The sequence below is a fragment of the Desmodus rotundus genome, chromosome 6, assembly GCF_022682495.2.
Source record: "Desmodus rotundus isolate HL8 chromosome 6, HLdesRot8A.1, whole genome shotgun sequence".
NCBI lineage: Eukaryota > Metazoa > Chordata > Mammalia > Chiroptera > Phyllostomidae > Desmodus > Desmodus rotundus.
Genome location: NC_071392.1, coordinates 50,995,499 through 51,023,434, shown reverse-complemented (window position 1 = coordinate 51,023,434; position 27,936 = coordinate 50,995,499). Strand labels below are relative to the sequence as shown.

Sequence of the window (27,936 nt, the reverse complement as noted above, 5' to 3'; positions counted from 1 at the left end):
CACTACTTCAATGGCAGCTTTTCTTCCTTTTTACCATATGCCAGATTGTTCCACACCACACAATCTTGTGTTTCTCTAATTCTTAATTACTATTCCGTTTCACCCCGCAGAGAGAAGCCTTGATTCATCAGACATTGCTCCCAAGCCCACGATTTTTCTTCCTTCAGTTGCAGAAATCAAACTTCATAAGACTGGGACATATCTTTGTCTCCTTGAGAAATTTTTCCCCGATGTTATTAAGGTATATTGGAAGGAAAAGGACGACAATGCAGTTCTGGCATCCCAGCAGGGAAATACCATGAAGACTAATGACACATACATGAAATTCAGCTGGCTGACCGTGGCTGCACAGTCAGTGGACAAAGAACACAAATGCATCGTCAAACACGAGAATAATAAAAGAAGAGTTGATCAGGAGATTCTTTTCCCTTCAATAAACAAAGGTATGTGTAAACACATATAACCTCCCAGAGCACTTCTGTTCCCAGAGCAACGGCCCCAAGTGTCTGTCAAGTGTTAATAAAAAAGGTATATATAAATCATTCTTAAATACTGCTACAATTTATAGTAGCAAAATATCCTGTTATTTTCCCACAGGATTAACACAGTATAGGCTTTGAAACATTAAAAGGTAAAGAATTAAAGAATTTTACTCCTCTCAGCCTCAGATTTATCATCCAAATATTAAAGTCACATGATGATTTTTAGGGTTGCTGTGTGGTGTAAATGAAGCAACATGCATGAAAGCACCTAGCAATTTATCACACAATAAATGCTCAAAAAGAGATTTCACTTAAAAAAATAGTTTATTTATTTATTTTTTGAGAGAGGAAGGGAGGGAGAAAGAGAGAGACAAATCTGTGTATAGTTGCCTCTGGTGTGCTCCCAGCTGGGGACCTGGACTGCACCGAGGCATGTGCCCTGAATGGGAGTAGAACCAGCGACCCTTCCATTTGCAGGCTGGCACTGAATCCACTGAGCCACACTAGCCAGGGAGATTCCATTTTTGATGACCTTACTTGACCAGAAAATAAGAACAATTATATATCTTTCAGGAATTTTATCCTCAGCAGAAAAAGTCATAATCACTTCAGTGTTGCTATACTCAAAGTATAATCAATGAATTGTTAGGTAACAGGTGGTATCATTGTGAGGGAGACAGAAAGACACGTTAGCCCTGCAATTTTTGTGTGGTCCTAGGGTATTCAGGTTTGTATTTTATATACCACTGTAGGTAAATTTCATAATTAAAGATTGGGTGAGGCTGACGTATAGAAACAGATTTCTGTTCTGCATAATGAGCGTATTTCTTGCCATTGGAAACACACATGTATTGCAGTAATAGCGTGAGCCAGGCCTGGAAGCCTGTGGATGAATGCACTAGGATGAACTGCTGTCCCGAGAAGGATGCACACAGTGAAGGCAACATCCTCTTTCCCTGAACATTCAGGGCCACTCAAGATTCAGGCATGTTGTCCCAAAGGAGGGCCTTTGATTCCGATTTCATATATATTTAGACAGTGTGGGCAGAGTGCTGAATGTGTTCTAGCCCCAGCAGTGGTCTGGGAACTCCCTAGACTCAGAAGGTAAAGCCCTGAGTATTAACAAAACAGACCAAAGGCCCCAGAGTGCCCATAGGAAGGAGTCAGTTGGTGTAGTTCCCGGTGATTAACAAGGCCTTTAAGCAGTGGGGAAGAAGCCCATAACAAGGCGTGCTGAGACCTTTGCTGTGTGTACCAGTGAGAATTTCGGAAGTAAGCTTTTCCTTCTCAGTCCTGAGTTTCCCCAATGATCAAATCAGGTTTGAACCCTGGCCTTGGCTTTCTCCTGGGGCTGTGCTGAAGAGCAAATGAAATCATGTCAGTGAAAATGCTTGCTTTTGGAAATATAACATGGATGTATTTATTCATATGCTGGTATTTTTTTACATTTTTATAAAACTAAAGATTGCCAGAACAACCCTAATTTTTCTATTTCTACAGCTAAGAAACAGAGACCATGCAAATATGCAAAACAAGTTTAATATAATCACTGGGCTCAAGTGTTCTATTGTGTTTTCATTTTTCTAGTGATCAGAGGTGACTGTCTTAAAGAAGAGAAGGTCCGGTTTATAAGGTGTTTACTTGGCCCTTAATTTCTGAAACTTGGCAACAAAGCTAACGAGGCATTTCTGTTCATGTCATTCTACGGCAAATTTCTAATGCTGTTGCTTGGAAGTTTGTTGTTGTTGTTGTTTTTTGACAAGAGCTAAAACTATAACATGGAAACACAAATCAATGAAATGATGCCAAAGAGACACAAAACTAATTGGTTCAAATTTTCAACCAGATTAGGAAAAAGTATTGGGTTATTCCCACAGATTTTATTATGAAAAACTGATCATTTCTTGTTTTTCCATCGGGCAATACATGGCAGTGATATTTTTTTATTTATCTTTCAATGAATAAAGCCACTCTAAGGAAACAAAGAGAATTTTAAGAGACAGTAAAGTGAGTTTTTGAGGCTATTTTAACACCTAAACATGGTGATACTAACATGAACATACATAAACATGATTATACTAACATTTTCAATCTTGGGATTTACCCCAGAGCCTATATGCCTCACACCCGTTTCTTTAGTGCACACCAAGAACAGGTGTCGTGAGTGGGTGGAATTGCGTACTGCAACTACTTCCACATGGCCAAGAACACACGGAGTAGAAAAAGGATAAACTAAAGCAACTATTGCGACTGTTTTCCTCCATCCAACAATCAATGAACTCTTAAAGAAATTTTCTCTTTGTATGTACATTTGCTTTTTAAAAAACATTGTAGATAAATACAGCTCTCACCTCAGGGTTTGCATAGTCAGAGAACTATAAATGTGACTTGGTTTGCCTTTTTATTCCTGGATAGTATTTCACTGAAATGCAGAGTTTCTGAAATAAAACAGTCATTTACTAAGTATAATTAAGATACCTGGAAGAGACGATATTTTAGTGTCCACTATCTTGGATTATATTGTCTCTATAGATTATTTTCTATTTCTATGGGTTGTTGTACAGGGTACGTTCCACATGTTCCCGTCCATGTACTCTCCCACTGCGGTCCTTTGAATGCTGGCTCTGCCATCACTGGTATGACTCTCAGCAAGTTATGGGTACTCTCTGCACCTCATTTTCTCGTCTGTAATTTGGAGCCAAAAATATACCTCACTTCAGTGTTACTGAAAGATTAAATGAGATAACACATCTGAAGCATTTAAGATACACTATGCCACACAGTAATAATCACTCAACAGACATTAGCTTTCATGAATATTGTTGTCATGTCCACAAAGACCACAGCTCCAGAAAATTATGTGCGTGAGCTGGGGTCACTGGGGACATGCATGCGTGTGAAAGGTATGGCTTAAATGGGAAATTTTCCTACATAAGACTCTCAAATATGTAAGATTCTGTTATGGATTCTAGGATTAAATGACTTCATTTGGGCAGCAACTGTTCACGTCAGCAGTGTGTGCTGAAGCCTGTAGAGCAGCTCCTTTTTCTGTTTATTTTTTCCATTCAGCCAATAGTTTTGAACAGCTGCTTTGTGGTGGGCACTGTGCTAGGAGCAATGAATGCAGGAGGAAACAGGAAGTCTTGTGTAGTCCACTCCTGTTATGATTAAAAAGCAAGAATGTGTCCTTCATGGACAGCATCTTCATGTGCAGAAATACAATATATGAATTTGATTCACTGAATTACATGGAGTCTGAGCATCTCTTCCTAGAGTGGTGGGACTCATATTTTTAATGGCTCCCTCCTCTCTGTGGGCAGATTCTATCTCTATCTATCATCTTTCCATCTATCTGTCATCATCTCTCATTATCTATGTGTCTGTCCATCCACACACACAGGCACATGCTAACGATCACAAATTCAGTAATGGTTCCTCTCATTTCTTGTAGAGGTTGCTGGTATTAATCCTACAATAGACGGTTGTCTGAAAGATAAAAGTGGTAAGTTTCTGCATATATTTGACTTTATGTAATGCTATCGCATTTTTCCTCCTGATCAACGTAAGTTTTGAACTTCTCTGGCTTAACATGCAACAATGAGAATGGCTGGAGTTTGTAGAATAGACCGAGGGCTATTTTAAACCAAACAATCCTTTCCTAGTAGTCATCCTAACACAGTGAATGCTGGCTTTTGGCATGAGATAATGGTAATTAGAGGGTGCCATGAGATGCTCGGGATTATTTCAACACTGGACTTTATTCATTTATATGGCTTTTGTTTCTAATGACTAGGGAACATGTGATCAAGTTACTTTTAGATTTTTTTTGTCTTTGGTCCTTGCTAGTAGTAATAACCTGGACTGACATGTTCAATTTTCTTAATACTGTGGAGTGTACAATATGTTTTCCCATTTCACAGATGAGAGCAATGAGATAAAATGACATCCCTTACGCCAAGCCAAGCAGCTAGATCTGTGGTTTTAACCCAGGCCATCAGAATCAAGAGCTCAAACACTTACTCAGTTCTCTATTCTTCCTCTGAGAGTCAAGTCACAGAGCCAGAAAGCACAAAGCCAAGACCCTGAGACACAATGGATGCATGGCAGGGGCAGGGGTGGGGGCAGTGCCTGGCTCCCCAGTAAAAGAACTTCAACCCCAGTTCTTTTAATTTTTAGTGACATGAGTACAGGTACTTACATTTTCTGAAATACTTTCCTCACCTGCCAACCAGGAAAAATTATAGCAAACCCAGTTATTGTGGAGGTAAGGTCACATATGTGAAATGTCCAGCACAGGGTATCTCAGTTAGCTGGCATAGAATGTGTACAATTTTCTGGCCTTTTCTCCCTACATATGTACAAAGAAAGCACCTAGAAGCATCGGTTTTAGCTCTGCTGAGCTCTCCTCCATTTCCAGTATAAAGGGGGCTCTGGACCTCAGCTAACACCTTACCTGGTGAATACAAAAGAATTCTGAGCACATGACTTCTTGAGGTCCCTTTCCACACCAGGTACTAATGATTCTAGAGTTCTGACATGATGGAGATAAAGCTGGTCAAAGGGACATTTCCACAGGAAAGGACTTGGCCTTGCGGTTTATTGAGTAGCAGTCTAGCCCACCACACTGTTGTCAGTTATTTCTTGACATCACATATTTCTTGAGAAATTTAAAAGATATTAAGTGCAATTGCCCTATAGTGTCACAGCCACAATGAGGGATACTCAGGAAAGCCAGGTGAGAGAGCTGTGGCTTCTTAAAGTCTCAGAGCACTTGGATTAACCACTTTCCTCCAGTTAACGTAATGCCCTCTGCTAAAACCCGCAGCCACCTGCTGTGAACACCATCGTGTGTTCAAGGACTGCACCCTTAGTAGGAAGCATAGCACATGCACAGGCAATGACTCACATGCTTCTAAATCAGTAATCCAATTTATATTAACCCTTAACCCTTAGATGTCAGGGTATTATTCATTGCACTTGGAGATACACAATTATAGGGGACTAAAAATATGTTCTGCGAAGTCATGTTGATGAGATTGAAATCTGCATTCTGGTGCTTAATAAATGCAAATTTCTTCTCACTCTGTCCTCATTTTGTAAAATTGGAACTAAAGTAATAACTTCATAGGTTACTATAAAAATTATATAAGATGAAAGTTTCTAATAAAAAACTCTCACAGTGTTTGGGGTTTGCTTAGTGGTTAATGAAGGATAGTAACTTTTATTATTAATTGGAGACATAGTGGGGGTGAAGATATGATAAAAGTTATTTACCACAGATACGTTCTTCTCATTGGACTCTCTCATTAAAAATGCAATTTTAGTTTTTTATATTTGAAGTGTTCTAAGAGACTTGACCTTCAAGCCACATTCTAAGTTGTCTTGTTGTTGGTGGTGGTAGCAGATGTTTGTTTATTCTGGGGCTTGGGGGTGTGGAGGTGTCACTTCAATGTAGACCATAAAGTAAATGATTACGACTCCTCCCATTAATATCTCCTGTCCTTTCAAAAGAGCAGATGAAACTAATTAAGTGACTTCTCCTAGATTTACTGCAGTTGCAGCTCACCAATACCTCCGCCTACTACACCTACCTCCTCCTCCTCCTCAAGAGCCTGGTCTACTTTGCCATCATTTCCTTCTGTCTACTTAGGAGAACAGCAGTCTGTGGCCATGGGAAGAATTCATAACAGATGATGGCACAAAAGGATCGATTTTTCTTCATTTATTTTCCCTGGATGTGTCTGCTGAGGATGTAGTTGGACTTCCTTTCTGGGTTTGGATTATTTCAGTTCACATGCATTTTACTATTATGTCATTATTGCATAGTGGTCTTCAAACCACTGGGCAAAAGACAATTTCTCTCTGTAACAATAACCAATTCAGCCATGACTCAGGTACAGGACCCAAGGGGGCCCTTTAGCACCACTCTTCCCATAATCTCAATCAGCTCCTTTAGTCAAGCTACATGATCATGCCTTCTGAGTACAGGCAGCTTGCAGCTCCTAGTCCCGTTCCTTAGTGCTCTTTATCCACAGACCTGCCATGAAGCTTTCTGTTTTCACACACCCAGAAGCTGTCACTTCGGATACTTGTATTCTGCATTTGGTTTTTTAGGACAGCCACAATAAATGTTTTTTAAATCAAAAGTCTGCTTTTGTCTGTTTGCTTTAGTTGGATACATCTAATGAAAGTCCCAGACTTTCTCTTTCTCTTAAGAACATGGCAGATGAGCTATCTGAGTCAGCAATGTCATCATGGTGAATAGTGGGCTTGTGTTTCCTTCCCTGGGACTGTAGTTATAATTCCTTCTATGGAGCACAGGTTCCAGGGGGCGGGGGGCAGAGCCAAAGGAAGGTGGCCAGGTTACTTCTCTCTCAAAGGTCACCATATTCATACCCATTTGGTTTTGGAAATTCCAGTGGTGACCGTGTAACATCTACCATGATTGGCACTCTGTGCTCAGATCTAAACCAGTGTTTCACAAGCTTCAGGTTTCCTGATCCTCACAATAACCCAGGAGAACTGCTCTGATACCCAAGAGGCTGTGTGGTGGAGGGTTGGCCCCTCCCCTCCGAACCTGAAGTGCCTGGATTTGAATCCTTGGTCTAGTATTGGTGTCTGTGTGACCTCAGACAAACTATTTCAACTCTATGGGCCATAACTTTCTCATGTGTAAAATGAAGTACAGTCTTCATTTCCTGGAGGTGTGTGAAATAGATGAGTTAATAATGTTTGGTACGTGAAAGTCCTGAACAGCTGCTGTTAGTTGCTTGACTTTAGAAAATAATTGATTATGCACACACACACACACACACACACACACACTGACAATCATCTCTAATCCTACTTCCCTGCAGACAGGTTAGACAGATGGAATAGGGACTCAGTAAGTTTCTGCTATGCACCAGGCAATCCCATTAACCCTCTCAGAGCCCCTGGAGGTGGGTGTAGTCCACAGTTTACAGATGGGAGAGATTGTATTACCTTCTCACGGTCGCCATTCTGTCCATAAGAGTCATTTCACCCAGGCCTCTCTAAACTCAGAGCCCGCATTAGTTACCTAGTATCATGTGGCTTCTCCTTCACCTACTTTCTCCAGGGACGGACAAATCATGCACTGCTTCTTCTCCAAAGTCAGTGAGACTTTTCTGAGGGACTTGTGGGTGCATCTCTATTTTCTCCTCATCTCTATACTCTGGTAGAACCATAATTGCTCCCTTTATTATCAACGGTATGAAAATCCTGCCTTATTTTATGTGTGTCCTAGATGTGCGGCTACTCTTCGGGGTGTTAATGAAATGGACTGAGAGTCTCAGGCAAAGCAAGTCTTGGACGGTGCCACTAGGTGCTCCATTCTGGCATTCCAGCTGCTCTATTTGATGGAATGGGTCCAGAGTTCCTCGGAATCCCCTTGTGGAAGCCTCTGGTTATTCGTGGGCATTTCTGAGGGAGGAGGTGGGTATACTTCCTTTTTGGTCTAGTACTTTTCCATCACACCAACACTGCCATGTGGTGTGGTGGGGGGAACACTGGGCCAGAACTTTCACCTCATGCTCCATACTTACAGCCTCGTTTACTTGGTCTGGCTCGAACTGGCTGTGTCATTTGTCCTTGACCATGTCATTTTACCTATGTTTACCTATCTTTAGAAGAAAGTGTTCAAATTCCAAAGAATTTCAGATTTCTGGCATGATTTACAAATTCAATGATTAACACCCTAATGAAGTAGTAATAGCAAACACTTGCATAGTGCTTACTGGTGCTGGTCTAAGCATGTGTTAACCTGTATCTCACAAGAACCCCATGAAACAAGTACAATTATGTCTGTTCTACAGATCGGAAACTGAGGAAAAGAGGGGATAAAGAATATCCCCATAGTTAGACAGCTAATAACAAGTAATGCTGGGATTTGAACCCAAACAATCTGGCTACAGGAGCTCTACTCATAATTTCTATGTGACTGGCTACTAGAGTAGAAACAGGTTGTTTAGGTTTGAATTAAGATGGGAAAATTTCCTTCCTTGTTAGACTAAGAGCTGATGAAGAGAACTGACTCCCTGTATACAATTTCTGTCTTTACTCCTATTCTGTTCAAACAATTACAGGGTTCTAACAAACCTGCTACAGAATTGTTCATGTTGGGAAGATTTTTAAATGCTGACCTCCCACCCACCAATCAGACATCTATTATTAAAGTCCATGCCACTTGGTTGGCTAAAAGAATACCAGCACAACAGGCTGCATCCACAGGTGTGCAAAGGAACAGCTGGGTAAAGATTTATACAATTCCTCACAAAGGCACTTATGTCTCTAATCTTTATAGAGCTAGTGTACTCCACATACTTCTCAACCATAAAAAAAAGTCAAACTTCAAGGCAACAATTCTCAAATTTTTCCCATTATGAATTCTCCCCACTGTTTTAGGATTCCTTTCTTCATAGATATTTTGAGGGCTTTCTGTCAGTTAAGCAGGCTACAGATAAGTAATACTTGATTTTCCCTTTATGTTAATCAAGTCTTATATAATTAGCAATTATAAATTCTGCATAATGAAAGATAGCCAGAGACACTATACCAACATGATACAATTCAGCCAAAAAGCTAGAAACCCAACACTTTCAGAGCCATGAAAACTCACTTGGGTAAATGCATGGTCTCTGTCAGGTTTCCTCAGGCTGTTTTTGTTTGCTTTCTTTTTATTAGTTTTGTCTGAATAACAGCCAGTACCTGCAACATAGTGAGCACCAGGAATTCTGCCAGGCTGTCTGCATGCTCTGTGTCTAATGCTCTCCCTCTACCACAGTGCAGGTGTCACACTCCTTTCACTGATGGGAAGACCAGAGAGGCTAAGAAATATGCCCGAGGCCAGTCACAGGGTAGTGCCAGGGTTCATGTGATTCCAGGGCCATCTGACTTAAACTCTGCTGTTTTACCCATTGTACCAGTGGCTCTCTTCTTGGAGCCTTTAAAAATCACTCAGGCCCAGACTTTCTCACAGGCTAGGTGTTGGACTTTAAATAGCCTCCTTCAGTAATTCTAATGTGTAGCTGTGCTTGAGGCCATTAAATGACTGAAACAGCTCCTGAGCTCTGGTGCTGCTGTCTCCACTCTCAGACAGCCAGGAGCCATCACACGGCCCATCCCACAGGAGAAGGTGCCTCAGCCCAGAACATGGTCTTACCATGGCCCATCAATTTTGTAAGAAAACGGATGGCCTGGACTAAGACTTATGTGCACTCAGATCTATACCAACGTTTCACAAGCTTCAGGTTTCCTGATCCTCACAACAACCTAGGAGAACTGCTCAGATACTGGAGAGGCTGTGTGGTGGAGGGTCGCCCCCTCCCTTCCTCACCCAAAGTGCCTGGATTTGAATCCTGGGTCTAGTATTGGTATCTGTGTGGCCTCAGACAAACTATTTAAACTCTATGGGCCATAACTTTCTCATGTGTAAAATGAAGTCACTATAGTGTCACTATAGTGACATTCACTATAGCACTACTTATAGCAGCCCCAAATTAACCCAAAGGCCCAATAAAAAACTAAAAGAAGAAACAAAAGAAAGTCATATGACAGATTACTATGCATCTTCAAATCATGTAGATTACTTAAAGAAATGAAATATCAATCAGGAAGTGTTGTTGAAAAAATAATGTGCATAGAAGAACCCTACTAAAATTGTCAGATAATACCTTCACGTGGCTCCAAAAACAAAACATTCTAGAAATGCATTAAGAAATCCTTCTTCAACCTCTGTCCCTACCTCCCCAACCTCTTACAGGTCACACTTTTGTTTCTTGGGCATCCTTCTAGGTTTTATTATGCAGCTATGAATGTACATATATCAACACATATGCATGTGTCTATATATTATAATTTCACCCCTTAGGACACAAATGTATTAAACAATATACATTATTCTTCACTACTCTCTTTCCTTACACATACTAGAGCTCTTATGTCAGTGTATGGGCACACTTAGCTGTATATTCACCTTGTGAATATAGGACACTTTATAAAACCACAGGCAGAGTCATAGACATTAAACAAAATGTTCAATATATGGTAGTTGGGTAAAAAAAATAAGTGATTGTGTATTTTTCTTTTTTCTCCAATAAATCTCTTAAAAATAAAATGTATATTAGAGTTAAAACACATCTCATTTAAGAGTTGGAAGATTTTATTTGTTTGTAATCAGCTTCAGGTTCTGTGAAACAAGTTCTTTTGGAAATCAAGTAGAGGTTCTCATTTAGAAACAAACTAAGACCAGCACTACAAGAAAGATCAAATATAATTTGATCTATGCCTTGGTTCTCATTAATTTGGTCAGATTTCTTAAGGCCAAATACTCAGTCCTCTATGTAAAGCAATGATTTTCAAGTGGTGTGCCACAAGAATTTTTAACACATGTAATATTTGACTGTATAGCCACGGACAATGAGCTCTTTTCCTTAGATTGTAATTTAAAAAAAAATAAAGACAACAGCCAGTAGAACAATAGCACTCTGGCATGAATGCCCTATCTTGAACCATAAATATATAAATCATATAACAGACCTGCATCTTATTGGTCACATCACATAATAAGGCTGTGTCTGATTGGTTAAGTCGTAGTACTAGAAATCCTCATCTACAAGTATAGCCCTACAATTTTTTGAAAAGTCACTCTGAGCACTAAAAGTAGGCAATTACTATTATATTTTTTGGTAAATCAATAAAAATTATATGTATTTTTGTCATATCAATAAAATTACAGTTTTTGGTATGCCACAGATTTTTAATAGTTTATGTGTGCCATGAGATGAAAAGGCTGAAATCACTGACTTAGTGGAAACTACTTCTGCATTGGGAAAGGTAGGAGCATAGAGGACACTTGAAAATCACTGAACGCTTTGTGCCGCCAATTTCACAGTTGAGCTCTACTAGTCAGCATTTCCTGTCCCACCAAACTTCTTAGCAACTTCCTTCCTCAGCTCAACCTGGGCTGCTCTGAAACAGGCAGTAAGGGAGGGAGAGCAAAGGTGGTAAAGGCAACAGTGTGGCTGGTGGGAGGGCGCTGATGTGGCTGATGGTGTTTTAGTTTCTCAGGCTTCTTTTGTCAAGGTGCTCTGGCAAGGTGGTTGATTTGTGCAAAATGCTCAAAGTCAAACCAGCCCCTGCCAGTTAGTTCTGTGCAAGCAGTGGTTTGGGTGTTATAAGATAAAATAAGGGCAGTTAAACCACAACCAAATTTGTTCACATTGGAGAGACCACAAGTAATGTAAAGATAATAGCCTTTTACATACACATGCAGGTGGTTATTTACAGACATATTCTTAGGCTATGGCTAGGGCTTCCTCACTTTTTTAACTCTCACCTGAAGATATGTGTATTGATTTTAGAGAGAGAAGAAGAGAGAGAGAGAGAGAGAGAGAGAGAATGATGTGAGAGAAATGTCCATCCATTTCCTCCCAAATGTGCCCTGACCTGGTATTGGACCCAAACCTGCAAACTTTTGGTGTTTGGAGACAATGGTCCAAGCAACTGAGCCACCCAGCCTGGGCTCCCCACTCTTTATATGCAAAGGTGACTCCAGTTAGCTACTGTGAGAGGTGGAAATCTCTTGCCCAGGACTGTTCAGATGCTGCACCGTCAGTCCAACATGAACCTGTTGAGAGGAAAGAGCACACAGCACTAAGCTAATCCTGAACATTACACCAAATCTCTCTGCTTTTCCATGGAATTTGATTTACTGAGGCTTGTGCCTTGAGTTTCGTTTTCTCAGTGTAGAGAGGGTGACCCAAGCAAGACCCATGGCTGTGAACCTCATGGCACAGACAAACTGTAGATGTGGGCGACAGGGATGAGCTTTTTCCTTCACAGGAACACAGAGACAGCAAGGCCCTAACTTCAACTGTGTCACTGAATGTCATATATTAAATCACGTTAAGTCCCTCTAAAGGGACAAAAGTACTTCAATGTCAACCTGAGAAAAGTTTAATAGAGGATGTGGACATCAGATAAAAGTGTGATTGGGGTCAAGTAGAAGAGGGCTATTCAGCTATGTGAACACAGAGGCCAAATACTCCCACCCATACCCCTCCCCGTCATAATACAGAGTGGGTGCCCAGGCCCCAGGCTCCATCTGTGCAGTCCTGGGGGAAGAATAGCTCTATTGTGCAGATCAACATTTCAGGCTTTCATAGTCTGACTTCGTGACCTTTATTGAAATAATAGAAGCATGATATGCTCAAAATGTTGTGTATTTTCTCCATTCATCAATATTGAAATAGCAATACAAAAATTCAACAATTTTGATGTTGTTTTAAATGCACACTGATATGACAGCTGTCACAATGTAATCTAACAAAATTGTTTCAAATGAGGTTAAACACAACTGACAACCACTAAAACAAAACTGAAATTTTTGACAAAAGCAATATTTCATGGCAAAAGTAATTCAACATGTCTGGTGGCATTTTATGTCTATTTACAACCTCATTCGTCCCCTTTGGGAATTCTAACACTTTTGGCCAAATTGATAATGCAAAACAAGAAAAATAAAACTAGTAATTTTAATATGTGGGATTTTATGACATTTTAAATTCTACAAAAAATACATTTGCATGAGCTAAAAAACACAAATAAAATATAAGATGTTAAAAAAGAAATGCAAAAGAAATGACATGACAGAAAATAATTCTATTCTGTGAATTCAAATAAAAGATATTTTGCTCACTAAAAAGGTTACCATAATATATTAAGGAGTCTGTTGCTAGGAATACAGCATAAGACCTTTCTGCAACTATTCATTACAGATCAGACTCAGTCCCACTGCACGTAGGATGGACCATTACATTATCTCACCTGCCACAAGCAGGTTACTAAGTGCATGTGAACATGGTACGTGTCTATGAGGTATTACAATACATGGGTTCTTTATTCACCAATCAATCAATTCAGCAGTGGATGTCACCACTTCAACTCTCCACAGGGAGACCCCATCTCCAGTCCTTTGTGCCCTCGTCATTTTCACTGAGAGTTTTTCACACTTTGAAAAAGAGAGGACACAAAAATATTTGAGAAGTAGTTTTTCAAGGAGATATGCTACACTTTGCCTTATGTTTTTATCACGAAGTCTGTGTAGAGAAGATGGGCTGTGTTACAAACATTTAAAGGGCAATTGGTGTGGACACAGGAATTTATTTCAGAGCATTTTAGGAAAGATCATCTCTTCCCACGCCCACGTCTGAAACAGGATATAGGTAATATAGGCTGTATGGAAATCATTACAAAAATTACAAACACAAAACTAAAAGGAATCCAATTAAACTATCAAACACTGATACTGCTGAATGGTTTGAAGAACAATGATCTTTTATTTTTGTTTTTCATATTTTTTATAAATAGCATGCATTACACTAGTCATCAGGCACAAGAAAAACAAAAGGGGCAGTGAGAAGACCATGGTAGTAGTTAAGGATATAACCTACTCACTCACAAACGCAGCCTGCCTCACACTGCTGCTGGACTCTTCTCAGATCACGCACTTTCTTCTGAGAATGTCCGCAGAAATTATTTGGGAATCTTATAAAGACAAACTTTCAATATAAATGATAACATCTGTGCTTTTCATAATCTAAAAGTGAATGCTAGAAAAGACTTTTGGTTACAGTGAGTGAGGAATCAATAAATCTCCTTGAAAAACAACTTTAAAGCTGGACAGATGAACAAGACAAACGGCTTCTGCACTCAGAAAGTGACCGAATGTGTACAACAACCTGAGAAGTGTTGGCTGATGCTGGGAAAGCAGCAAGAATTCTGGGATCGACAGTGGTATTCTTGCCTGGAGATGCTCCAGTTCCTCCACCTCCCAACACCTTGCTGGATGGGCATGAAAGTTCTTCCAGAGTAGGGTGGACCGTGAGGACTGGCAGCAAAATTACACAGTTGAAGGGATATCACATAATTGGGGCTGGGGATTGATGCAATGGTGAACTGACAAATCAGTTGTGTGTGAGCAGGAAGGGCCAGAGGCTCTGCTGGCTTGAGGTTGAGGTCATGGCTGCAGTGAGCATGTGCTTGGCTCAAGTTGTATGTGTCCTGAGTGGACCCAAAAGAGCCGCAGATAGCCAAACATTCCTGGTCAACCCTGAGGCTATGAGCATGTACAGAAGAGACATGAAAACACATAGAAGAAAGTACCAGCTGGGGAAGACTTGAAGTAGCCTGAAATTTGAATGTGCTGCCCAGTGCATACCCATAGCCATTTGGCAAAAGATGGGAGACTTAATCAACAAGCTAGATCACAATCTTGTTCATCACTGGCTACCACTAGGCTATGTAGGTGAAGGGGTGAACCCATGAAGCTATGTGTTAAAAATAAAAGCATTAAGAAGAAAATAAAAAACTATGAAGACATAGTAGCAGCTGCACACCACAGAGAACATATTTCACAAACTTAGCCCAGACAATTAATTTTCTAACCAAATAGGCATTAACAACTTTGGGGGGTAAAATCAGAAAGTACAGATGAGACAATATATTTTCAACAAAATCTGTTTCAATAAAAAATTACAAGACAGGAAAAGAATCAGAAAAGTGTGACTATTCTCAGGAGCAAAAACAAAATAAAAACCACAACTCAATACAAACTGTCCTTGAGTGTGTCCATATGTTTTATTTAGCAGACCATAACTTCAAAGCAGCTATTGTAAGTATAAGATTTATATTTAGAAATGGGAATATTTAGTGGGGAACCCCTAGCCATAGCCTAAAAGGTCAAATTTTCAAGACAGAAAGGAGATCAGTGGTTTACTTACGACTGGATGTAGGAGTGGGATTCACTGCAACTCAGGGAATGTTTTGGGATGATAAAATTGCTCTAAATTTGTAATGCTGGTGGGAAACTATAATTGCTAAAAATCATACAATTGCACATTTTCAATAGCTGACTTTCATGTGTAAATTACATCTCATTAAAGATGTCTAAAAAAAGGAGGGTTAGCTAGTATCTTGAACTATGATAGCTTTCTCCCTTATTTCCATGTTCATAGAAGTGCACTGTGTGCCAGGCACTGTACTAGGTGCTGGAGAAAGCAAGATAAGAAAATGCAAGCAGGCCCCAGGTGCCCTCTTCCCTGTAGGGCCCAATCAGAGCTGTATCAGGACAACAGAAGCTTGCAACTTCTGCTGCCGAAAGACAGTTTAATGCATAACCACTGGCCTATGAAAAATTGAGAGTAAAATCTTTTCTAGGCACACTTTTATAATAATAATTTTTCCTTTTAATTCTTTCTTAAATTGAGCATTCAGACAATAAAATAATACAACACAATATGATACACTAAATAATACAATAAAGAAAGCCATTCTGAACACTTCTCTGGACACTACTAACCTGCATTTTGTCTTAGCAACTCCCCAGGGGAACACGTGAAAGCATTTCTTGTTCTTTAGGATCACGAGCCAAAGAAACAGTAATACCTCCAACTACCACTAGGTGGTAGTAAAAGTTATCAGTAAGAAGCCAATGGATTGCTTGTTGAAGACTGAGAGGTATTCCTCACATTACCTTAATTAGTAATTCAGAATAATTAAGAAAAAACATTAGTGCTGAGAAATTTTATTAATCTTAGAAAGATAACAGCTATACAAAAGCATGGACCATAGTACAAAATTTCTATTTTTTAAAGGAATGAGTCCTATGACTGGCAAAAATCTCAACAAAGGAATCCTTATAATGAAGTCATGAAAAGTTTAACAGTTACTCTGATAGTTTCTGCTGAGAAATAGCTTTTCTGCTAATCCATATATTTATATAATCTGACTCTATGCTTTTCTGTTTTATACTGCTTTTAGATCCAACACAAATCGTCCAGAGTATCAAGTAACATCAAGGTCCCCTAATATGCTGTGTCATTGCTGTGCCTTTGATCTCCACAGGTCTCTTTTGTCTGGAGTGTGTTTTACTATATTGTGCACATGTGTGCGTGTGTTTAAAGTGTTGACTAAGCCTAAGGCTGGGAATAAAATAACGCAGCCTTAAACTGAAGTTTATATCTCAGTGATAGAAACAGGCCAAGTCACTGCTGAAGACAGTGCATACAACCCAGGATGACAGGGTTGTGTGACAGGTTCCAAAGACCAGGCAAAGGGACAGGATGCATTGCTCACCACTGCCAGGAACCGGGGGGTGGGTGGGGGATGAGGGGTATCCTTGTGAACTTGTGAGTGGAGACTAGGATTTCAGAGATGCAGTGTTAAGGACAGAGAAAAGCAAGATGCACAATGGCTTGAGAGGGATTTGGCACACAGCATTTTCAGAAAAACTAAGAACAGAACACAAGGGAAGTGACAAATGGAGAGGTTGGACAATGGGTAAGTGTGGTCATACAAGTGTGTTCTGCCAGGCTAAGATTTCATGACATTTTTAATCCTTGGTGCCACTGAAGGCTTTTGGGCAGGGCAATTAGGTGATCAATTTTTTTTATTAATATTAAAAAGCTTTGTATTTATTTGCTATGAGTGGGGACTCTAGCACTAGAGGCAGGGTTCGAATCCTAGCTCCACCTCTCATTCTTATGTGAGGTGGGACAAATTACTCCACCTCTCTTACCTCAATATGCTCATCTCTGAAATAGGGATAATGAAACCTTACATCAGGGTGCTGATGAGGAACATTGAGAACATTGCGATGGTTATTTTTAACACTGCACTCTAGCGGCTGGTTGTGAGAAGGCAATGAAGGTAGGGAGACAGGCTGTTGCAGAAACTGAAGCAAGAAAGGCTGAATTGAAGTTCAAGATGAGATTAAGTGGTAAACACATGATTGCACTCATAAGTGGAATCTAATGAACAAAATGAATTAATAAGCAAAATAGAGACAGAGCCATAGACGGAGAGCAGGCTGACAGCTGTGGCAGTAGGAGTTGTGGAGCTGTGTGGGAAGGTGGAGGGATTGAGCAAGAAAAGAACAAAACAGGAAGAGCTCATGGACGTAGACAACAGCGTGGTGACTGCCAGCGTGGAGATGGGGGAACGTACAGGGGACCAGTGATGGTGGAAGGAGACTGGACGTGGGGTGGTGACACACAACACAGTGCACAGCAGATGTGTGGTGGAATTGTGCGCCTGAGACACATGTAATTGTGTTAACCAGGTCGCCCCAATAAATTAAATAAAAGGAAAAAAGACATTAATGGCTCCACCTGAAAGGGACAAAGGAGGTGGAAGAGGATCTAAAGGGTTTGGTTAATGATAGGATATGAACCAAAAAATGGGTGGAGTTCCCCGTGAGGCTCTGGTTTCTGACTTGGGAAATTCTAAGCATGCAAATCCACATGCAAATGGGAGAACCTGAAGGAGGGTCAGTTTATGGGGTGACAGGTAAGAGAACATTAAGTCCCTTGTCTTCGCCCACCTGTCTTCTGAGATGCAGATCACAAGACTCGGTGTCTCCGGCACTCTATTACATTTATCTTTACATCTCTGTCACCACTGACCACATATCAAGACTGTTTCTCAGTTATTCTCATATCCCAAATACCTGGTATGTTAAATGTTTGGTAAGTGTTTTGAGAAGAAGAGATAAAGAAGAGAGAGAAAGAGTGGGCTAAGCTTTTGAATAATGGCCAAAAACACAAATGATAATCAAATGCTCTTACCTACTTCAGATTCAACTGACTACCAGAGAGACCAGCAGGCATAGGTGCCACCCTCTGTGAAGCACCCTGAACTATCAGGAGTCCTGGAAGAGATGAAATTCAGATGTTGGGAATGAGGCCACTGTGTTGGTAGCTTCTATGCAAGGTTAATCACAATAAAATGATGTTAATATTTTATATTTAAAACCCTCTTAGCAAAAGGAGGTACTTTGAAATCTTTCAATGAAATATGTTTTATTAATAAATTATGAACCTGTGCTGTAGGGACAGATTCCAGGAATACTGGGACAATGTGTGCCAGCATTTTAACCACCTGAGGCATAGCAGGTACTAGACCTCCAGGAAATGAACAAATCCATTTTTAACTATTTTTATCCTTAATATTCAGAGTGTATGCTCTCGAGCACATCCTCTAGAATTTCTTCAGGTTATTCCACATCACTGGTATTCTTGGTAAGAAGCATGGAGTAGAGGTGGGAAGGTCTTCACTCAACCCTTTTGGCATCTGTTCATCTACTAGTCATGACAGAAGCTCATTGGAAGGATAAGACCTGTCCGTCTTCCCTGCTGTCTCTGTTCTCATTATTGTCAGTGTTTCCTCTCCTAGTCTTAGTGTATGCAAGGGCAATGAGCAAAACCCAGGACATGCTACACTAATAATGACTTCGCAGTTTTCTGACTTGTTCTCGTAAAACAACAACAACAACAACAACAACAACAACAATTTATTAAACAAAAAAAACCTAGGGAAACAGTTCCCATTCTGGTACCCCTATGATTTGGACATTGGAATGTTTAAAATTGTCCTGGAGGTTTCTAAGCCTCTCCTCATTTTTTTTGAATTCTTGTTTCTTCATTCTGTTCCGGTTGAACGTTTATTTATTCCCTGTGCTGCAAGCCATTGATTTGAGTCCTGGTTTCCTTCCCTTCACTGTTAGTTCCCTGTACATTTTCTTTTATTTCACTTTGCAAAGCCTTCACTTTTTCCTCTATTTTTCTACCATACTCAACCAATTCTGTGAGCATCCTGATTACCAGTATTTTGAACAGTGCATCTGATAGGTTGGCTATCTCTTCATCACTTAGTTGTATTTTTTCTGGAGCTTTGATCTCTTCTTTTATTTGGGCCATACTTTTTTCTAGGGGTGCCTGTTACATAGTGAGGGGTAGGGCCTTAGGTATTCTCCAGGATGGGGCAACCTACGTGGCTCTGTATGTGGGGGAGGGGTCTGAGAGGGAACGATGCTGCTTGCTTAGCTCTCTGCTGGCTTTCAGTCTCCCCCTGCTGCCCACAATCAAATTGAGCCCTTCTGGTGCTGATTCCTGGGTGGGTGGGTTTGTGTATGTTCTAGGACCCTGTGGGTCTCTCCAGTGAGCTCTCCTGTGAGGCTGGGAGTTTCTTCTGCCACCACAACCCCCACAGGTTTTCTCATTCAGAGGTTTTGAGGCTTTATTTCCTCATACTGGAATCCTGGGTTCTGCAGTCTGTCTCGCTCCCCAGTTTTTCTTCCCAATTTATCCACATGCAAATGTGGGACTGCCGAGTCCACTGGTTTCCACCTTAACCACCTACATCATCTAGCCGCTGCCTTGCCGTGAATCCTCTCCGCTCCAGCTGCCCATCTCCACCCCTTCTACCAGTCTGGATGAATGTTTTCTTTAACTCCTTGGTGTCGGACTTCCAAACAGTTCGATTTTCTGGCAGTTCTAGTGGTTTTTTGTTTTTAAATTTGCTGTTGCCCTTCTTTTGGTTGTGTGAGGAGGCACAGTCTATCTACCGATGCCTCCATCTTGGCCGGAAGTCCTCAAAACTCCACCACTGTTTTCAAAGGAGCCCAAGCTGCTTTCTGGATTTTCATTGAAATCCAATTAAAAACCTCACAAACATTCTGTGACAGACTGTGGAGATGAGCGATCACAGTTTTCGTGTGTGGTTGTGTAGCTCCTGTCTTCCCAGCATGATGTAGCCTCTTCCCAAATCTGTTGAATTGGACATTTGGCAGCTGCATGGAGAAGATGATGAGCAAAGTTCTCTTACCAAGCTTAGAGATTCCAGAGCTAGGTGGTTCTGGTCATTCTTGATCCTTCCTGTCTCAGATGGACTTGATGATTATCCCATCACACGGCACCAGGCTGGGTGAACCCTGGCTGTTCACAGGCAACACTCCTCCGTAATCAGCAGGGGTTAGATAAATTGTTCATAAAAGCCAAATAAAATAATGCTGAAATAAGCTGAATAGTCCATCTAGATAGTTTGTGACTCATTAGCTCTCCTGCCTAAAACTGCTTAAAGGCAGCATATGTTGGCTTTTTTTGTTTAAAAAGTAACTGAGATAGGCAGTGAGGGACAAATACCATATGATTTCACCTTTAACTGGAACATAATCAAGAGGAGAAAAAAAACAAACAAAATATAACCAGAAACATTGAAGTTAAGAACAATCTAACAATAGCCAGAGGGGAGGGGGGAAGAGATAGTGGGGAGAAGGGTTTTCAGGAACTGCTATAAAGGACATATAGACAAAACCAAGGGGGAGGGTGGAATCAGGGGAAGGAGGTGTGTTTAGCTGGGGTGGGGTAGAGGGGTGGGGAGAAAATGCAGACAACTGTAATTGAACAACAATAAAATAATTTAAAAATTAAAAAAAAAGAAAAAAGTTGCTAATGGAAATAAAATGAAGATTAATATTAAAAAAGTAACTGAGAAACAACCTTAAGTCTATGAAAATTGAGAGGAAGGTCTTGAAGTTCTTTCAAAGGATATCTAAACTTTCTCTTGATTTCCAAAAAATCAGTTAATTCCCAGTCTCCTATGATCTCAGGTCCAGCACTCAGCCTGTCTCATTCTTCTATGCTGGGTCAGAGTTGTGAGCTTATTCCCTCCCCTGGGGTTAGCTCTGGACACGCATTCCTGATGCATTCTAATGCCACGTGGCTGATGCCCCTCTATCCTCCCCCATCAACAGATATCATTCAACTCTGTGTCCTAGAGCTCTGCTCTCCAAAATCCTACCAGTGACACAAAGTGATTTTGTGGCCTTGATGATGTCACCAAACTTCTCCAAAGTCTAAGATTCCAAGGTATTAATTTTCTTTGTTTTCCTACCTCTCCAGTTGTTCCTTCAATGTCACCTTCCCTAATTTTTTTCTTGCTTTTCCCAGTGGGTGCTGTAGTTGGGTGTGAGGTGGGATAATATCAATTTCCATCCATCGGTTTGTAATTCAGCTGTCTGGCAAATGTTTCCTTTGGAGTGTTTGATAAGTGCTCCAAGTCCACACGTTCACTTATTCATTAAACATTTGTCAAGCTCTTGCTACGTGTCAGTGTAGAGTAAATGGAGTCAGTCAGGTTCCCTCACCCAGATGTCTGGACACTTAAGATAAGCAGTAGTCCCATAACCTTGAATATGTGCCCACATTCACAGAATCACACTCTGTTATACAATAGCTTGGCACTCTGCCAGCTTTGGGTGCATTTAGTATACAAAGAGTTTGGGACGCCCTGGCATCGAGACACACAGACTGCGGCACTGTGTATCGCCCCACCCTTGAATAAAGGCATGTCAGTCATTCCAAGGCCTCCAGGAATTTTCTTCTGACTCTCTGAATCCCTAGTGAACCTGTCCAACCTTGAAAGGCTGCAACACAATTGGCCCGTGGGCAGGACTCCTCTCAGTAAGGTATGGAGAAGCTGTAGGCCCCCTTGGGGGCAGTTTGGAAAAGTGGTTGGTCACTAGTATGTGGTATCCCATGGTGACTCTCCTGGCAGCATGGGATCTACCCTAGAATTAACCGGATGTTAATGGCACGACTGATACAGTAGAGAAGGCACTGTGGGTGGTGGGGAGACTCTAGAAAAGCCAAGCACCTGGGCTGTCACGGATGGGTGTTTCTCTCAGCTTTGCTGCACTTTGTGACCTGGTGAAGTTACCCGAACACAAAAGCAGAAAGCAAACCTTGAAGGCTCAAATATGCACCCCGGAGGAAGACCTCCAAACTGCAGAGCCTCGGAAATCCCCCACCCCATTTGTAGTAAACAATTCGGAAGAAGAGGGGAATTACCTCTTCTGTACCCCCTACCTCTCCCCCACTCCACAAAGATGTGGAACACAGTTGCCAAGAGCGACTGGACCAGAGGACTGCAGCCTGTATTGAGTGCTCTGGCAGCAGCGGCAGCAGTGCTGGTGCCCGGAAAGCTCTGCTTGGAGCACGCTGATCAGAGCAGATGACAGAAGAGGCTGTGGCATTGGAATAGGCAGAGAGAGAGGCCAGAGCAACGGAGGTGGTGGTGGTGGGGCAGTCGAGGAAATGCAGCAGGGAGGGACTGTCTTTTTTTTTTTTTTTACACTGTCATTGTTTATTACTGTTTGGGCTACATTCTCTACAGTTTCAACAGCATTTTATTTATTTATTTATTTATTTTTAAATTTTTATTGTTATTCAATTACAGTTGTATGCCTTTTCTCCCCATCCCTCCACCCCACCCCAGCTGAACCCACCTCCCTCCCCCACCTCCACCCTCCCCCTTGATTTTGTCCATGTGTCCTTTATAGTAGTTCCTGTAATCCCCTCTTCCCACTGTCCCCACCCCACTCCCCCCTGGCTATTGTTAGATTGTTCTTAACTTCAATGTCTCTGGTTATATTTTGTTTGCTTTTTTCTTCTATTGCTTATGTTCCAGTTAAAGGTGAGATCATATGGTATTTGTCCCTCACCGCCTGGCTTGTTTCACTTAGCATAATGCTCTCCATTTCCATCCATGCTGTTGCAAAGGGTATAAGCTCCTTCTTTCTCTCTGCTGTGTAGAATTCCATTGTGTAAATATACCATAGTTTTTGGATCCACTCGTTTGCTGATGGGCACTTCGGTTGCTTCCAGTACTTGGCTATTGTAAATTGTGCTGCTATGAACATTGGGGTGCACAGGTTCTTTTGGATTGGTGTTTCAGGGTTCTTAGGGTATAATCCCAGCAGCAGAATTGCTGGGTCAAAGGGCAGATCCATTTTTAGTTTTCTGAGGAAAGTCCATACTGTTTTCCACAGTGGCCTCACCAGTCTGCATTCCCACCAACAGTGCACTAGGGTTCCCTTTTCTCCCCATCCTCTCCAACATTTGTTTGTGGATTTGTTTATGTTGGCCACTCTGACTGGTGTGAGATGGTACCTCATTGTGGTTTTAATTTGCATCTCCCTGATGGATAGTGATGCTGAGCATCTTTTCATATGTCTCTGGGCCCTCTGTATGTCTTCCTTGGAGAAGTGTCTGTTCAAGTCCTTTGCCCATTTTTTAATTGGGTTGTTTGTCTTCCTGGAGTGGAGTCGTGTGAGTTCTTTATATATTTTGGAGATCAGGCCCTTGTCTGAGGTATCATTAGCAAATATGTTTTCCCATACTGTTGGTTCTCTTTGTAATTTGGTGCTGTTTTCTTCAGCCATGCAGAAGCTTTTTATTTTGATGAGGTCCCACTTGTTTATTCTTTCCTTTATGTTCCTTGCTTTAGGGGACATGTCTGTGAGGATGTTGCTGCGTGGAATGTCTGAGATTTTCCTGACAAAGGGAGGGAATGTCTTAAGCTCGCTGTATCTCACAGTTAAAGAGTGACCCTGTGTGGTTGAGAGCTAAACAGTGTTTCTTGCAGCCCCAGGGGAAAAAAAGGCGCTGAAGAAAAAACCTAGGCGGGTGCCCAGAGAGGCCCTCCCTGTGTGTGTGGAGGACAATATGGCTGTGCCTACCTCCCTAGGAAGGGAGGAAATATCCTTTCACAATTTAAATAGGGAGGAGGGCCAAAAAACCCATGGGTGAGGCCCAGAAAAGGTGAAGGTCTTGTGACTTTTCCTGGGTATTGGGCGATTGTCCCTCCATGAGTATACTGTTTAGGAGTCCCCCATTCCTGAGTATATCCTGGGCCCCTTGTGGGGGCCTGTTGTGGCTCTGCGGGGATATGCTGAGCAACCCCTCTGTTCAGTTGCCATCCTCACTAAGGGTGGTGGCAGTTAAACAGACACAATGTGGCTTAATACTGAAGTAGGTCAGAGTAGCCAGTGTGCAGAATGGCACATGGTGTGGCTCATGGCTGCAACTGAGGCACCACCCCCAACTGTTTGCACAAATAGTTGGGCAGTGTTCTGGGGGCTAACACTGTGGATCTCTACGTGACATGCAAATAAATAAATGGTTATACACCGGCCATTATAGGGACAAGCCTTATGGCAGACCTCTGGGAGTCAGGCCACCAGAAACAAATCACTGTATACGGTGCTGCAGCAGCTTGGCACAGGGCTCTGACCTCCTCGCCAAGGGACCTTCACAGAAGACACGCTTGCATAGATTGTATGGTGAGGAACCCTGATGGGGTGGATTGTAAGGTAAACGAAGTCGGTCAGGCTTCCTCACCTGGATGTCTGGGCAACTAAGATAAGCAGTATTCCCATAGTCGTGAGTGGGCTGCATGTGCAGAATCACATTCTGTTATACAATATCTTGGCACCCTAACAGCTTTGTGTGCATGTAGTATATAAGGGAGTTGTGACTCCCTGCCAGCGTGATATGTGGCTTGCAGCAGCATGGATTGCCCCACCCTCCACTTGAATAAAGGCATGTCAGGCATTCCAACAGCTCCATGAATTTTCTTCCAACTGCCTGAAAGGCTACAACACAGTCAGTTAGTGTGCCACATATCATAAGACTTAGCACTCTTGGAACATCTCTCAAGACCCCCTGCAACACACTATGGAGGGTTCCCTTTGTTCAGAACTCTAGGCCTGAGGTGTGGGAGCCCACGCTGTGTTTCATTTTCCACATTATAAATGCTGGCCTTGATTTCCTCCCTCACAATGCCATGAAACCTTACATTTAATCCCTGCCACATGATCTAGGAAGGTCCTCATCCTGCCAAGGAAGACCTGGAAGATCCTTCTTGTATCCCTGATCTCCCACTCCCTTTTTTCCAGCTTGCCTGATCTCCTTACACCATCTGCCATACACTGATGTCAAAATGTCATCACTCTCACTAACACTTGTCATCTACATCCTTCAGAGGAGTCTCCCAGTCTCCTCACTATTCCATCCTGCCCTCCCACCGCCCCTCTACACTCTGCTGGCCCTGTTACAGCCTCCAGGTCTCTAGGAGCATCTGCCCCTCTCTGTTTGCTTCTGCATCTCCCTCTTCCTCAGGGCACAGTTCAGGTACCACCCAGCTAAGCCTTCTCTACCAATTCACTCCTCTGCCTGCACCTATTCAGCTCTCTTAATTCACTTAGTGTAATCATGGTATCATTTAGCCCTTCCTTTCCCCCACTCACCTATCAACTCTCTATCCACCTTTTTCTGTATCCCGGATCTGCTCCAGGGACCTCAACACAAGTGCATAAAGCAAATGAACAAGAGACTGTGACCAACTAGTCCAGGAAAGTCCGGAAATTCCAATCCTAGCATCAGAATGGACTGAAATCTGAAATTAAATAAAAGAAGAAAATATAGATTGCTTTTGTGACACTGAAGTGAGAAAAGTCTTAAACAAGTCTCCAAAGTATGCAAAATATATGCCAAAAAAGTTTGACTATATTACTTGTTACTTTAGACAGTTAGTAGACAGATGATAGTTTGCTGAGGATATTTGCATAAGAGCCAAAATTCACACAGGATTACTGTCTAGGAGACATAAGAAAAATACACTCAAATTAATAAGATACTAATAACAGTAATAATTACTATAACTTTAATATAATTTTAATCATTCAATCATGTTTATAGTTTGATATTTACATCTACGATGTTAATAAATTACTGTTAATAGCTAATATAATAACTGACATTTGTTGTATGTTTGTTAGTGCACACTGCCCGTCAACGGCAGGGCCAGGCCCTCCCCGGGCAGCCTGGCTCTCACGTATGCTTTAACCCTCTGCTTCTCAGTCTCCTTTTTGCCCGGGTACCTTCCATTTTTTATTCTCCTGCACCTGTTATTTCAATGTCTAGAATATCCATTTAATTCAGAACCACAAATTATTAGAACCAGAAGAGACCAAATATATCACCCCATCCTCTCACTTGAGGCTATGAAATCAGGGCTCTGCAAGGAAGAGTTTCTTACCTTCCACTACCAAGCACATTAAGAATACAATTGGTATCCTGGCTGGTGTGGCTCAGTGGATTAACATGGGCCTGCAAACTGTGGCTGGGTCTCCAGGTGGGAGTATGTGAGAGACAACAGATCAATGTATCTCCAACACATTGATGTTTATCACCCTCTCTTTCTCCCTCCCTTCCTCTCTCTCTAAAAGTAAATAAATAAAATCTTAAAGAAAAAAAAAGAATGCAATTGATAAAACAGGGTTCCTGCCTTGCATTTCAGAGCACTTTCTTTCATTTCGCTGAGTCTTTGCTGCTCATAGACACCACATACAGGAGCTCCAATACAGACGAATATAACAGGTATAACACCTCCAATGGCCAGGAGGGGATGCCAGAAGTTCGTGTAAGTAACTAAATGAAATCAAAACACTGCACCTTTTAAACAGGAAGCCTGGAATTGAAAACAAAAAGGAAATATAACAACATCACATTTTACATTTAAATGCAACAAACCAGTGAGTGCAGAAATTAGTCCCTGAATCATAGACAGCCAAACAGGTTACTTAGGGAACAGGCTCAGGAGACTGTAAGCTTGGTTCACATTCTTGGTGTGTTAGTAGCTAGGCAACCTCGGTAAATCACTTAACCTGCCTAAGCCTCTATTTCGTCTGGAAAATGAGGGTAACAAGAAAGAAAGAAAAGAAATATGTACAATGTTTGATATTCAACAGAGACTATATATGTTATCATCTAGTGGATCAGTGACCTTTAAAAATTAGTATTTCACAGAAGGCAATCAACTATTAACTCAAATGTGCTAGAGAATTTTCTATTACTTTTGAGGTCCGCCTTGTTAAATTAATGAATGTTCTTTAATACTATCTTATGCTCTTTGCTTACTGGCATGTAAATTTCTGCAATCTTCCCGGAATTGTCTTCATGGTCCATTACACTTTACAGTTTAAAAAGAACTTCTCCATCTATTGAATGGGTTTTCCTTAGACCTGGATTTGAATCCATTACCTACCTCTTATGTGACCCTGAGATTCCACTTACCTCCACTGTCAGAGGAAGTTGATTGTAACTACTTTGAAGTATTCTATGAGCACTAAATTGTTTTAAGATTTGTGGTATTTAAGACTGACTTAAATGGTATTTTTTAAAAAACAAACAACTTCGCACAATCCCTGGCACACAGGGGGTGACCAATCTAGAGTAAGCATTATTATTCCCATCTAGTGACTTCCCTCAAGTGGCAGTGCATAGGAGGCCGTTCTGCATGGCACGGACTCAGCTCCCACTTGGAAAAGCCAGTGGGGAGCGAGGTCTGGCACACAGGACCCACGCTCACAGACAGGTTCTCCCATGGGGAATAAGGCCTGCATTGTACCTAGACCACTATGAGGCTTCCTTTTGCTAAAACTCCCTCACCCTGAATTGAGGCAGCAAATGTTTAGTGCATATCTTTAAAGTAACTTCCTAAACTCTATGCTAAACCTTCCAAGGACAAATGTAACCAGTTCAACCACTTTTCCCTTTACGTAAATATCCTTCCTTTTTGATGTAATTAGCAACATCCTCTCCTTTGTTTTCTGTAAAAGATAACCACCCAAAGTGAACCTGTGCATAGTAAATGAGGACCATCCTCCTTGAAATTACCCAGAAAAGCAATAAAAGCCTGTCAAGGCAAGGGTCTGGATGTTCTCCCCTTGAGAGAGTGGCCATGCCCTCCCTTC

General features: G+C 41.5%; 1 protein-coding gene and 1 gene segment (V, D, J or C); one reads left to right on the top strand and one right to left on the bottom strand.

Annotated features, from left to right (window-relative positions):
• Window positions 1-161: 161 nt before the first annotated feature.
• Window positions 162-6,180, top strand: LOC123479440 (T cell receptor gamma constant 1-like). The segment is given in 3 exon segments: window positions 162-443; window positions 3,934-3,984; window positions 6,027-6,180. Coding segments are annotated over 3 exon segments (339 nt in total).
• A 7,240-nt stretch (window positions 6,181-13,420) lies between these two features.
• STARD3NL (STARD3 N-terminal like) overlaps window positions 13,421-27,936 on the bottom strand; it is a 151,000-nt gene continuing 136,484 nt past the window's right edge. For all 3 annotated transcript variants that reach the window (XM_053926488.2, XM_053926486.1, XM_053926487.2), the window contains one exon: window positions 13,421-13,512. The gene's annotated coding sequence lies outside the window, so the exon portion shown is untranslated. The remainder of the gene's footprint in view (window positions 13,513-27,936) is intronic.